The following is a 14499-nucleotide window of genomic DNA, read 5'->3' as shown; positions in this document are numbered from 1 at the left end:
ATCAGGAGATCGATCTTTTCCCACTTACTGTTTTCGTGCCGTTTAAAAGGGAGAGTGGTGATTTACAGATATATACCTATCATACCTGCCATAGTACATGGGTATTTTGTAATTGGGTGTCTGTATCTGAGGATCTTCAGCATGCCTTTTAGAATAGCCATAAATAATCAAGCCCCAAAAAGAAGAGCATGTGCTATTTCGGAAGTCCTTTCCTTTCTGAGATATTAAAGTTTGTCTCTGAATTGTACTTCAGAATAACGCACTGCTCTGTGACAGGTTGCATCTGACTTTTTAGAGAACTCTTATATTGAAGATAATGTGAGGAACTGTGCTGCATATAAAATGAATGGAACAGTCTTGCCACTACGTTGCAGTTCAGAGCGTGAATGGATATGCAAAATCCCGAAAGGTAAAAACGTGTGTTCATTGCATTGTGCATATAGTTTCTGGCATGACCGTTATGATTTTATAAAGAAGGGGGCCGGTAGCTTAGTGGTAGAGCGTATCCCTTGTATGCAGCAGGTCCCAGGTTGAATCCCCAGCATCGCCTGGAAAAGACTGTCTGCATGACATCCTGGAGAGATGCCGGTCAGAGTAGATAATGGGCTGGTTTGCACAGTCAAGCCACCGTAGCTTGTTTAAACCAGCGGTGCATATTGGCGTGTGCCGGGTGCCATTAGCCTAATTACTCACCTGGGCACAGCTTGTCCTGTCATTCAAACCCAGGCAGCATGGCTTGTTTGAGGAAACAACCTTCAAATAACCCAACAACAGGCGTTGGGTTATTTGAGGGTTGTTTAATTCTCAAGCAGCCCCTGCTGCCCGAGTTCAGGCGATGCAGGAAGCTGTGGTTGGGTGGTTTATTAATTAATTATTTGATTTGATTTATTAGCCAGCCATCTGGCCGGCTGCCTGGCCACTCTAGGTGGCGTACAGTATTAATAACAAATTTACATAATAACTAAACAAAAAACCCAACACTGCTCTAAAAAACCCTAACCCACCCCAAATGCCTGCCTGAACAGCCAGGTTTTTAAGGCCTGGCAGAAGATCATCAAAGAGGGGGAATGGCGGAGGTCACTAGGGAGGGAATTCCACAGAGTTGGGGCCACCAGAGAAAAGGCCCTCTCCTGATGGGACAGACAGAAGGCCTACTGAGGCCGATCTCGTTCAGCGGCATCCCTAGTGTTGTTGGAGACGCTCCTTAAGATAGACTGGGCCGGAACCATATAGGGTTTTACAGGTCAAGGCCAATACCTTGAATTGGACCAGAAAAACAACTGGTAACCAGTGCAACTCCTTCAGCACTGGAGTGATGTGGTCTCTCTGACAGCTGCCTTTAATCAGGCAGGCCACTGCATTCTGCACCAGCTGCAACTTCCGAACCGTCTTCAAGGGTAATCCCACACAGAGCGCATTACAGTAGCCTAGGTGAGAGGAGACCCGGGCATGAACTACTGATAGGAGCAGATGGTTAGGGAGATAGGGGTGCAGCTGCCGTATCAGATGGAGTTGGTACAGTGCTGCCTGGCTCACAGCTGACACCTGAGCCCTCCATGGACAGCTCCAAGTCTAAAATGAGCCCCAGGCTGCAGACCTGGTCCTCTGGGGTAGCCACACCCCATTAAACACCAAGTCAGCATCACCCAACTTCCCCTTGTCTCCCACAAAAAGTACTTCGGTTTTGTCGGGGTTCAGTTTAAGCTTAGTCCTTTCCATCCAGCCACTCACCAACTCCAGACACTTGGACAGGGTTTCTACAGCCACCGTTGGCGAGGATTTAAATGAGAGGTAGAGTTGCATGTCATCCGCACGTTGGTGACACTGCACCCCAAACCTCCTGATGATAGCCCCCAGTGGGTTCATATAGATGTTATATAACACTGGGGAGAGAATAGAACCCTGTGGCACCCCGCAAGTGAGCAGCCAAGGGCCTGAAGTCTCCCCCAGAGCTACCTTCTGGTACCTGAAGGAATGGAACCACCGTAATACGGTGTCCCCTATGCCCAACCCCTCCAGGCGGTCCAGGAGGATACTGTGGTCAACGGTATCAAAAGCCACTGAGAGATCAAGGAGAACAAGGAAGGAGCATTCACCCCTATCCAGAGCTCTCCCCATATCATTGACCAAGGCCGTTTCTGTCCCATGTGCAGGCTGAAGCCCGATTGAAATGGATCCAGATAATTGGGTTCTTCCAAGTGTGCCTGCAACTGCAAAGCCACCACCCACTCAATCACCTTGCCCCAAAATGGCAGATTTGAGATGGGGTGAAAGTTTTTCAAGTCTTGTGGATCCAAGGAGGACTTCTTTAACAGTGATCTTATCACCACCTCCTTGAGGACTGATGGCATCACTCCCTCCACAAGGGAGGCATTTACCACCGCCTTGATCCCCTCCCTAAGTCTCTCCCTGCAGCTCATAATGAGCCAAATTGGGCAAGGATCGAGTAAGCAGGTGGTTGGCCTTAAAGATGGAAGCACCTAATTAGGCTTATTGTGCCTGGCATGCAACGCCGATTTAAACAAGCCACCGTGGCTTAAATAATCCACTGTGGCTTGCTTTGATCATTGGGCAAGCTGGGTCAATACTAGGCTACATGAGCCATTGGGCTAGTTTGCACAATCACTGCAGCCCACTGTGTCTTATTTAAGCCGTGGTGGGTTGTGGCATGGGCGGGCAACCATTTTAAATATTCAGCCTCCAGTGGGGGGCTGCCATGGTTTGTTGTGTCATCCAAACCTGGGCGGCAGGAGTTGTCTGAGGGTTAAACAGCCCTCAAATAACCCTACAACAGGCCATGGGTTATTTGAGGGTTGTTTAACCCTCAGACAACCACTGCTTCCCGAGTTTGGACTGCACAACAAGCTGCGGGCGGGGCTTGAATAGGAAACCTTGTGCCATGGCTTGTTGTGGCTTAAATAAACTACAGTGGGCTGAGGTGATCGTGCGAACCAGGTCACTGTTTTGATTGAGTTCATAAGCATGCAGGTTGAATAACGACTTCAGAGTGATCTTGTCTTAAGGCAGGATGCTTCTTTACTCCTAATTTCAGCAGAACATGTGTTTAGCTACCAAGATTTGAATGTTATGAGGCAGAATATGTATTCTGAACTTAGTCTCCATATATTTCATTCATTCATTTTGAATGTTCTGTGTTGATGAAAATTTAATAACAAATGTCTAGCAAATGACACACTAAAGGAAGGAATATAGTTAAATGATTTATGTTAAAGCCTATTGCATGGTTGGCATAGCATCTGCAGAATATTCTTCAAATTGTATGTTATTTCTATTGCAGGTGTGAAACCGAAGATTCCACAATGGTTCATCAATGGTATGGGGGGGAAACCAGGAGTTTTTGTTTTGTTTTAGGTATCCTAGAACGGTATCCTTAAATATACATATTAATGAAAGTAATCAAAACAGGGTTTTTTGTGTTTTCTTGAAGACGTGAATATAAACAGTCAGTTAAGGTAACTGGATCTTGGATTACCAAGATAATTTTTAGCTTCCCTTTGAAAATAAAATGTTTCTCATATTACAGAATAAATCCTGCAAATGTAATTGGAGCAGTATTTCCCAAACGGTATAGCATTAGCAACATATTACCACTAGGGGTGCATCTTTATCCACACATGCTGCTTCAAATCCAAATTGAAGTGCTAATTAACTGCTGTAGAAGTACACCTATAGGCATTCTTAAAACAAAAATACATGGTATGACTGTTCGGCAAGCAGTGATGGAATGACAAGAGCTCGGAAGGGGACGAGGTTATGGCAAGGTTCCCCAACCTTTTTGGGCCCGTGAGTACATTAGGAATTTTGAAAAAGTGCCCTGGACCCCACCACAAATTAGCTGGTTTAAGGGGGTGGAGGGCCAATCACAAAAATGTTGGGAGCGAGCCCCTTATCTGATTTCATGTGTGTGCATGAATCTGCTACCCTGTATGTGTGCTGCTCACTCTGGCTTCTCTCTCTCTCTCTCTCTCTCCCTCCCTCCCTCCTTCCGTCTCTCTGGCTCCTCTTTCTTTCTCTCTTTCTCTACCCTCTTCTCCCCCTTTCTCTGGCTCCTCTTTCTGTCCTGTCCTGTCCTTTCCTTTCCTTTCCCTTTCCAGCCCCAGGTACAATGATGTACTTCCTTCAATAATCAAAGTCAAAGGAAGTACATCCTAAGTGGTTTGAGGATTCTAGCCTTGACACTGTTCATATTATTATTTTTAAAATGTAGCATAGTCACTAACACAACAGAGCAACATAAGCAAAATAAAATAAGAGCAATACACCAAGCAGATCAACCATGGAGGAAGACAACAAATGGAGGGGAAGACTGGGAGACAAGGTTATCACAAGACAAATTGTGAGAAATTGCAGTTACACATATTTATGTTTCATTGGTTGGAAATGTAGATTACTAGAGATACCAGAATGCAACACCTGGGAAAATGTTCTAGAAGTGGTTGAACCAGAACTTTGTTAGGGTCATAATCTGAACATGTATCAAAGCATCTACAAGAATGGGCTCAGCATGTCAAAATCCACTGAAAGAAGTTGCATTGTCTTCAGCACATAATATATTTAGGGCATGATACAGCTAAGGTAAGCATTTTTAAGCTAAGCACATTACAACTAAACTAAGGACATTTAAGTCCTCTAATTTTAGTGGGAGAAAATTAAGCATATAAATAACTTCCCCATTGAAATTGGTAGGATGTAAGTGCATTTGACATTGTCTGGATCATGCCTTTATTGTGGTTCTCATTGCTCTTTACAATGAAAAACAAATACATTGGAGTCAATATGGGTAGTTATAAGGCATGGATGGGAAACCTGTGGTTCTCCATGGGTTGGACTGCAACTCCCATCAACCACAGCCAGCATAGCCAATGATTGGGGTGATGGGAGTTGTAGTCCAAACACATCTGGAGGGCCACAGGTTCCCCACCTCTGCTATAAGGAAACATATACTGTATGAAGCATTTATACAGTAGGGCCTTTTCAGTAAACATGTCCAGTACTGTAAACCCAAGAATTTCAAGGAGAAGCAGAACGTTGTTAAGTATCTACATAACATAAGTTTCATAACAGTTGTATCATTGTACAGCATCAATTCTGTGATACAGTTCAATAGCAGTAAAACTGTATTAACCATAGACATTATATTTAACTCTATTTTTAGAGCCATCATGGTTTTATTATAAGGGAGCAGAATACCTTTTTTATGACAGTGCCTCAGACTGGTCTGCTTTCCTCTTTGTTTGCGGTTGGCTCCGTGGTGATATAGCAACAATACATTCCTCTGAAGAACAAGAATTTATTCAGAACAGAATAAAAAAGGTAACACTTACACAGAGTCTTTTTCTACATTTTCAGGGAACAACAATTCTTTTTTTACCCTTTTATTTAAACCTTGGGAATCGTGCAACAACAACAAAAACCCTTTATGGGGGGGGGGGAATAAATTCACATCATCTCTGTCCCACTTCTTTAGCATGAAATTAGTGAAATACAGCTTCTTTGCTCCCCAAACACTGAGCCAAGTTAATTACTTGGCTCTGTCTTTACTACATGGCCAGTTTACTACTATGTTGGTTTTTGTATTGTGTGTTTTTAATTTGATATTAGTGTTTTTATTGTTTGAGATTAGTATTGCTTTTAATTTATTTTAACTTAATATTAGTATTTTTATTGTTGTTTTTATCATGCCCTAAGCCGGGGGGGGGGGATTTCCCCTCCCTGTGTAGCCTCCTTCTGGGCCATACTCCTCCTACGGCTGCACTGCTAAAATTCGACACTGCGACAATACCCCCCCACCCCCCAAGAAAACAGTGTTTGCTGCAGGATTCTGGTGGCACACTGCTACAGGGGCTTAGAAGTGACAAATTTAGCTTGAAAACAATCTACATTTGTTACTTCCAGCTCTCCATAGCAGTTTGCTTGACATTTGCTGGCAAACTGCCTATTTGCAGGGGTGCATAAGGATCTTACCAGAAGCCAGGGGGGCCGCATGCAGCACATGGACTGCGTGTTGGCCACCACTGCCTTAAGCCATCCTGAGAGACTAGCAGAGCATGTTTGGCAGAATATAACCTGCAAAATAAATAAATGATATCTTTTTAAAAGAACGCTGTTTGTTGCCATTGACCCAGCTCCCTCCCCAGTGACAGTTCTTCTGCAACTATTTTTCCCCATTATATTTTTAGAAATGCTTTCAAAGAAGATTCAACTCCTTGTCTGGCTTTCAGGTCACCTAGTAGTTTTTGCCATTCCAGTGTACCATATATCATCTTCACATTTTCAAAGGGCTAATCTTCTCGTGCAATTACTGTACTATAGAACAAATGTCATACCAAAATGAAATAGATTAGTATGGGGTTTGCATGAAATAAATTGCAAAGGCAGAATACTCATTGTCTTCTCAGTTGCAATAAACTTAAGTCTTATTTATTATATGGTGAATAAAATTTCTGCTTTGCAGACCTCATACTTTTAGGGAGCAATCCTAGGGCCCCTAGATAGCGTCTGCGGGGCCATGGGATACTTTGGATTCCTGGATCCGAGGACGGAGACAGCGCTCTGATCTCAGATCCATGAGTCCGTGCTCCACCCCGCCCTCCCTCAAAACTGGTGTGGAAAGAACTGTGCCAGCTGCCTCTCCAAGGTGAGGGATTCAGCCTTGGAGAGGAGGTAAAGGGGGCATTCCACTGGGTGGGGAGGGGAGGAGACTGGAGAGGCCAGGATACAAGTTATCCTGAGCTGCTGCCAGTCTCCTTCCCTCCCTGTCTGACGCACCCCAGCTAGATGGGCAAAAAAGCCCAACTAGTGAAAATGCAGAGCAGGAGGAGCAGGGAGGCGACAAGCCCCCTGCCGCTCCTCCTGCTCTGCACTGGATGCTTGTAAGCCTCCGAGTTCGGAGGCTTATGAGCATCGAGGGCATCAGTCATAGGATTGCCCCCTTAATGGCATAAGCAGTCACATGCAGGCTGCAATCCTATTCATACTTCCCTGAGCGTAAGTCCCATTGAATTCAGTGGAACTTGTATCAGAGTAGACATGCATATGATTGTGCTGTCAGTAATATATAATTTCTGCTGTTCTTTTTACTGTTTTGCTTATTCTTGCCTTAATGAGTCAGTCCATATAAACAACACAGGAACCATTTAAAGACAAATGCCAACGTGCAAGAAATCCACGTAATAGTTTTAAAAATTATTTTACAGGTATCAAAATCTTATAACAATTGGTGGATTGGATTGCATTCAAAAGTACCTAGTGAAGGATTTCGGTAAGACTATATTGCCATGAACTTTTGATTTTCCCAGGCCAGTCTTACAAATTACCTTTCAATTTGGCACAAATGGAGTGAGAACTAGAAATTATTCCAAGACATATCCCATACAGTAATACTTATAATTCAAATACTTATAATTATTACCGTAATATGTTTCTCTTACAAATTCTTTCTGGCAAAAAAGGGAATTCATCTGAACACCTAAATAGGTTCTTTGTTTCTTGTAATAGTGGCCTTTTAGTGAAAGATTTGTTCTGTCCTTTGTATTATTTATATACTTCTGAATTTACAGAAGAATTATAGTATGGTAGAAATATATTGGTAGTTCATTACAGCTTCATTAAATGTTAAGGTTGGCTCCTCTGGTCCTGTCCCTTATTTTTGCACTTTTATAGTGCAATCGTATCCAAGTTTATTCAGACATAAGTCCCACTGTATTCAATGGAGCTTACTCCCAGGAAGTGTGCATAGGACTGGAGACTTGATGGATGACCTTTCATTAATATTACTGTAATTTTTGAAAAGGGAATCATGATCTTAACAGTCCCAATGAAACCAAAGCAGTTGTGCTAGAATACTCATATTTATCATTTCCCATTTAATTATATTTACATTTTTCCATTTTCATTTTCCATCCCATTCATGGGGTTCTACAGGTGGTCTCCCATCCAGGCACTGACCTGATCCAGGTCTACATAGCTTCAGCAAGGTGGCTGCATTATGTGCCCTCAGATCTCTGCCATGGCCCTAGAATATAGAGTTTGGGGTGTCATTTCCAATAACTAAATACTTAGCTTCTTTGCAGATGGACAGATGGCTCACCATTATTATACCAGAACTGGGAAGGAGGTGAAGAAAGACCTATACACGCTGAAGGAGAAAAATGTGGTTTTATTTCTTCTAAAACAGGTGTATTTTATATTTTGTGTTACTTACGTTCTTCATTATTGTATGAACCTTTGGGTAAAAACAGCTTGCATTCTAGCCCCAAAACATCTCTGCCTATTTGGATCATTCTAACACCAATCATGGGTTGCAGTTACAGGTCATCAGGATAACTGTTGATATGCATATAGTCACCAGTATCAAAATAAGGAAACCTGTACATGGAAACAAGCTTCTGCGTGCATATCAGTGGCTGTTCAAGAACTGTAGGCATAAGTTGGGTGCACATCCCAATGTTGAAGTCATGTATCCTTGTTGCATTACCTTTATATTAGATGTGAATTTCCATCCATATTCTGGTGCGGTGACATGTAACTACACTCAAGCGTAATTGTCTGTGGGAGTTCAAGGCCACTGTCTAACATACAAAACTAAACTGAGTTGTATGTGGTTAGAGGAAGAAGATCTTGTACTTTTTCCCATTTTGTACAACACTCATTTTAATGTGACTTGCATTGAAAATGATTGGGGGGTTGGGGGAGTGTCTTCCAGCCACTTCAGTATTAAAACACATTATTTAGAAGAAAATCTGAAATCAGCAGGGCTTGCCTCCAGTCTCCAGTAAAATAAATGTTTAGGAAACTATTTCTACTATGTAATAAGCTATATGTGAACAAAGCAGTCACTGTCCAGAGAAATGATATTCACTGTAAAAATAATGGCTGGGATCCAGCCTAAGTTAGGTTGTAACCCTATACACACTTACTTGAACGTAAGCCCCAATGATTTCAGCAGGGTTTACTTCTGAGTAAACCTGTATAGGATTGCACTGTTAGTCTCACTTGTCCCATTGAAATCAGTGTGAAAAATTAGTCAGTTTTTTCAGATAGTGCAGTAGTAGTGCATTTCTGCCAGGTTCTTTTCTAAGAGACAAAGTGGCAAAGAAAGGACATTTAGGGTTCTCTCCTCCCCCTTACGCACCTTGCACTTCTAAATCTGCTCAGGAGGGTCCCCAGTCCTCGGAAGCAGATTTGGGGGGCTGTGTGGGGAACCTCAGGAGGGAAAGGTAATCCATTCTGCCAGTGGCATCCATTCCACTGGCCGAGAGACACAGTTGGATTTGGCGGCAGGGACAGGATTCGGCATGCACTATATGGAGCTGATATGATCCCCATACTGGTTACTGCTAGTCCACGCAGCACACTGAAGGAACCACAGAATTAATACAAGTTGCACTATCCATGCAGGCTAACATTGCAAAATATTTTGCGCAATATGAAATGTCCTTTTCCAGGTCTTTGCTTTTACTTCTCTACTTTGTTGAATCGAGTTCCCCCATAGTCATGGTGGAAATCCAGTCCTCACACTTGGAGAAGTTACACTTGTGTTTTTGTAATTACCAGCTGCAAGAAACAGAATTCTGGAACAAAGTCAAACTTGCTGTGCTTCTCACACTGAGTTTACAACAAATTCTTGGGTTATTAGCGTTGTATTGTATAACAGTTAAGTTGATTAAATAGGCTAGGACTCCACAGGTTGCTGCTCTTCTGACATGAACATATGCCTCAAAAATTATTACCCAGAAATTATAACATATTTAATAATATGTGAAATGTAAATTAATGGCCATTGTTGTTAGATCTATATTTACATAGCAACTTAAGTTTTATTAACAATTATGTAATTGTATTTCTTAGGGCTTTGGGGCTTTACAAATTGTACCGTTTCCCTGCCTTGTATCTGCAAACGTAAAAAGATATGGATTGTTGAAAGAAAAATACCAAAAGAGCAGAATCATCATGGAATATGTCCCAAAGGATGGCTGTACTTTGCATTCAAGGTACTTTCTTGCTTGTTTTGTTTTTAAATGATCTAGGGTATGTGAAAACACATATTAAAAAAACAAATATGCATTCAGATGTGCCAGCGTTAAAGAGGAAAGTTTCCCGTGTGCAATTTGTTCTGATGGATTTATAGGAAAATCTGACTTCGGTCAGAAGGAAGACCAATGTTGGGAATGTGTGAGGCAGTTGGAAACATAGGTGATGTTTGTGCATAACAGTAATCCAGGATTCTAGGCTTACTGTGAATAAGGAGCATGCTGGGGCAGCCCTTCAATAAAACCTTGAGTGACAGGAATTGCTCGCTTTGCACCCAATGGCTGTGTTCAGACAATCCTATTTCTTCTTAATAAACTGAGTTATTAACGAGTCTCATGCACCTGAATGCAGCCACTTTGCTCCTCTCTTTGTGCGAGCAGGGAAAGAAGCCATGAAGCTGCAATTAACTATAGTTTCCTAATTTATTTATTTCATTTCTATACTGCCCAATAGTCGAAGCTCTCTGGGTGGTTCACAAAAATTAAAACCACAAAGTACAGTATAAAACAATATAAAATATGAAAGCTTAAAACTACAATATAAAGTACAACCGGAATAAAACCTAGCAGCAATGCAGAGATTTAAAATACAGATTTAAAACAGCAGAGTTAAAAGACTAGAGTTCTAAAATGCTGGGAAAATTAAAAGGTCTTCACCTGGCACTGAAAGGACTACAACTTGGGTGCCAGGTGAACCTCTCTAGGGAGCTCATTTCACACCCAGGGTGCTACAGCAGAAAGGCCTTCTTCCTGGTAGCCACCTACCTCATTTCTTTTGGCAGGGGCTACAATAACACAACCTTCAAATATTTAAATATTACACTGCTAAAAATAAAGAAGTAAAACTAATAGCATAATAAAACCAACAACTGGAAAGGCCTTTTTTTAAAGGTAGGTCTTCATTAATCAGTGGAAGGCAAACAAAAATGTATTTTGGCAGATCTCCCTTTGCAAGGCATTTCATAAAGTGGTGCCACCACAGAAAAAGCCCTACAGTGATTCCTCATTAATCTAGTTAATGGCTTTCAAACAAGCCAGGGTACTAAGCCAACTTTAAACTATGGCATAATATCTGGTTTTGTTGGAAAACATTAACCATAGTTTCCAAATTTGGACATAATGAAAGACCAGTTAACTACAGTTTCATGCGCCGACTCCCTACTCATGTTAAGGCAGAAGTGAAGCAGCGGCATCTAGGTGCAAGAGACATATTAATCCAAGATATGATTGTTTGAGCTAATGAAATAATGGACTAGAAAAAGGGGGGAAAATAGAAACCTCTCAAGTTTTGATTAAATTTCTTTGTATTTGTGACTAAGAGTTCCCGGAGCTCTCTTTTCCCCCTGTCTCTTCTACTAGAAGTGTAACTATAATTGTATTTCTTCATCTCTGCCTCTTGGAGTAGATGGGATAGGTCTTTACCTTGTGACTCTTACAAAATATGTAAAAACAATAATGTAATTATAAAATACAGTCATGGCGATAAACATTGGAGGGCTGATTTCTTATTTGGAGTAAGGTCCTTACTGTCTGGAACAAGCCAGGATATAGGTAGCATAATTTGATATAGGGGAGCGCAAACAGCAAACATAGTGATGGGATACCAAAGAGGTATGAGTTCAGGGAAGGTCATAGCAAAGCAGGGCAGTGAGTAGCAGCAACTACAACAGGCTTTGAGAAGCACAAAGCATAACTTGTTAGGACTTGAGAATGTCTAACGAGGCCATTTAACTAGCCTGCCAGCAACCTCTTCCTGCTTCTTTTGAGAGTGGCTGTTGGGAAGCTGAAGCCAAGAAAGCTCAAATAATCTCAGGTGAACCTTTGCTCCAAGGTAAGTCAGGGCAAGGCTGAAGAATTATTCCTGGCTTTTACTCACTAACCCTGTTAAGACACACATTATTGTCAAGACACAATAATTCTATGCTAAACTGCTGCTGCTGCTGTTGTTGTTGTTATTATTATTACATTAAATTAGATCACATATTGCTGCATCAATTATGTTCAAAAGAGCAATACAGGCTTTAGAGCAGCCTTCCCCAACCTGGTGCCCTCCAGATGTTGTTGACATGACTCCCATCATGTCAACCAGCAGGGCCAGTGGTCAGGAATTCTTGGAGTCATAGTCCATAATATCTGTAAGGCACCAGGTTGGGGAAGGCTGCTTTAGAGTTCGTTGGTCCTTTTCACTTTATCCTATTGATAAATACATGTTATTCAGCATAACGAATGACTTTGAGGACAAATGTTTATACATGTTGATTTACATCTCTTTTGATAGTTCGAAATGTATCTTTACAGTAATACATTTTTCTGTTTAATGTAAACTGCCTGGAATCGGTTATATATGACCCCATTCTCCTTTGCCTCATGATCAACAGCAGACAGTGACCTGGTTTGCAAGACCCATCATGGCTGATCAGCCGTGGTGGGTTGCCATGTTCTGTGAATCCAGTGTGGTTTCCACAGGGTGGCGTATTTTTCATGAACAAGCCACCCTGAGAACCCATGCCACTCCTCGCGATCTCACTAGTGCTGCTGCATGCTCCCTCACCCCTTCTCAATGCCCTCTGCCCTGTGCTCCTAAAAACAGAGAAGAAAGGACATCGGAGAGTGTCCTGAATGGATTCTCAGTTTTTTCGATCCTGTGCAAGTGTGCAGGAGTGAATATCCACGAACAGGAAATTTGCCTTAATTTCCCCTCCGTTTTACTGACCTGCCTAGAAATTTGCACAATTTTCCTTTTTACTGCTCTGCCATGAGATTTGTGCAATTCCCCCGTTTTACTGCTCCCATGAGATGTGTGCAATTTCCCCCTCCATTTTACTGCTCTGCCTTGAAATCTGCATAATTTTTCCTTCCGTTTTACTGCTCTGCCTTGAAATTTGCACAATTTCCCCCTCTGTATTACTGCTTTGCCATGACATTTGGTGATTTTGCTCACCGTTCTGTAACCCATATGTATATGAGACAGTTAGCAATGGAGACCAGCGGAGGGAAGCAACAAGCACAAAGTGTGGGGGAGCTGAAAGCAGCTGGCAGCTGCCGGAGAGAAGGAGCTTTAGACATGGGTGTTCATACTTCACTGTAATGTGAAACAGCCTTTAAACAGAAAAGGTATTTACTAGCAAGGGAAGTGCTGAAGTGGAGGACATTGACAAGAGGGGGATACAGATGTGCTTGGCTAAAAATAAGACAGGCAGTCTTGCATTCTTGTGAAAGACCCACCCCACACCATTTTTTTGTTAAAGCTTGCGGACGTGTTCCTGCATTCATAAGGTCTCTGAACATTATTTCGTTTTTGCGATCTCATGTGGTAGAGAGGGGATCCAAAAGCATCTGGTAGCTGCAGGAGAGAAGGAGCTTTAGGGGCAGATGTTATTACTTCAGTGTAACTTGAATCAGTGTTTTTTTTTAAAGGTGCCTAAGTTGAGGGATGAAATTGACAAGGACATTGGCAAGAGGGGGATATTGGTATGCTGGGCTAAATAGTGGACAAGTGTTCTTGTGCATTTGTGCAAGATCCCGCCCCCCCAAAAGTTTGTGAATGTACTACCACGTTCCTAAAGGCTCAGAAAATTAATTCCATTTGGTGATCTGATACAGGGGTGGGCGGAATTTTCCTTGGGAGCCGGCAACCCCAGCAGACCAATAACACAAAGGGTGCCGATGCAGGGAGCGAAGAAACAAGGAGTTCTGTCTCAGAGGTGCCTGGGATACATGCCAGAGCCGGTGGGAGGACTGAGGGGGGAAACAAGCCAGAACAAGCCACAGAGCGCTCGATAGTCTGTTGGGTTAGTGAATGAACAACCAACCATGGTGGTTTATTCTCAGGATGTCTTAACATTATGTGCAGAGCTACCCAGTGAAGCATTCAGTAAGGGGATTAGAATCTTTCCCCCTTCCCTCATCCCCACCCTAATTCTGCTCCCCAGTTGATCTTGGCATAGCAGCTGCTGATAGTTTCTCCTGGCGAACCTTTCCTGGCCATTGCTATCATCACTTTACTTTCTTCCACTTTGTTACGGTTTTCTATTTCCATGCACAATCCTCACTTACATTTACAAAACTGTGGTTTCTCTTAATACCATCCTAGTCACCTCCCTGGGTCTTTTTCCAAGTAACATGCTTAAGTGAGTGACTTCTTGTCATGTCCTCCTTTAACTCACTTCTTAGTTCTTTCTAAACTTACTCTAGTCCAGTCATGCAACTAAAATCCTACAGACAAGTGAAGTTAAATGCATCTTCACATTTAATGTGCAGGGTTTTTTAATGCAAATTTCATCTGCCGAGGTGAGAGTGGGGGATTGCAGCAGGGGTGGAGCAATCCACTTCTGCTGCTGTGGTCCTGAGGAAAATCCCTCCTCTGAAGCAGGTATTTCTTATAGCAGAAAATCCCCATTAGCACCTGTACAGCATATTATTCTATGCTCATGAAAGATAAACTTGT

The 14499-nt window shown here is 42.3% G+C and overlaps 1 protein-coding gene across 1 annotated transcript in view; it reads left to right on the top strand.

Moving 5' to 3' along the window:
• PLA2R1 (phospholipase A2 receptor 1) overlaps positions 1 to 14499 on the top strand; it is a 77658-nt gene that overhangs the window by 38436 nt on the left and 24723 nt on the right. Inside the window, exons 15-20 of the mRNA XM_084811573.1 lie at positions 277 to 409; positions 3299 to 3334; positions 5177 to 5334; positions 7218 to 7282; positions 8094 to 8197; positions 9871 to 10013. Coding sequence (XP_084667699.1) covers positions 277 to 409; positions 3299 to 3334; positions 5177 to 5334; positions 7218 to 7282; positions 8094 to 8197; positions 9871 to 10013 — 639 coding nt within the window. The remainder of the gene's footprint in view (positions 1 to 276; positions 410 to 3298; positions 3335 to 5176; positions 5335 to 7217; positions 7283 to 8093; positions 8198 to 9870; positions 10014 to 14499) is intronic.

Source organism: Heloderma suspectum, chromosome 1 (assembly GCF_057233095.1).
Source record: "Heloderma suspectum isolate Gila_16-S chromosome 1, 16-S_ref, whole genome shotgun sequence".
NCBI classification, from domain to species: Eukaryota; Metazoa; Chordata; class Lepidosauria; order Squamata; family Helodermatidae; genus Heloderma; species Heloderma suspectum.
Note: the sequence above shows the minus strand (reverse complement) of the source record. Positions and strands in the feature narration are given on the sequence as shown.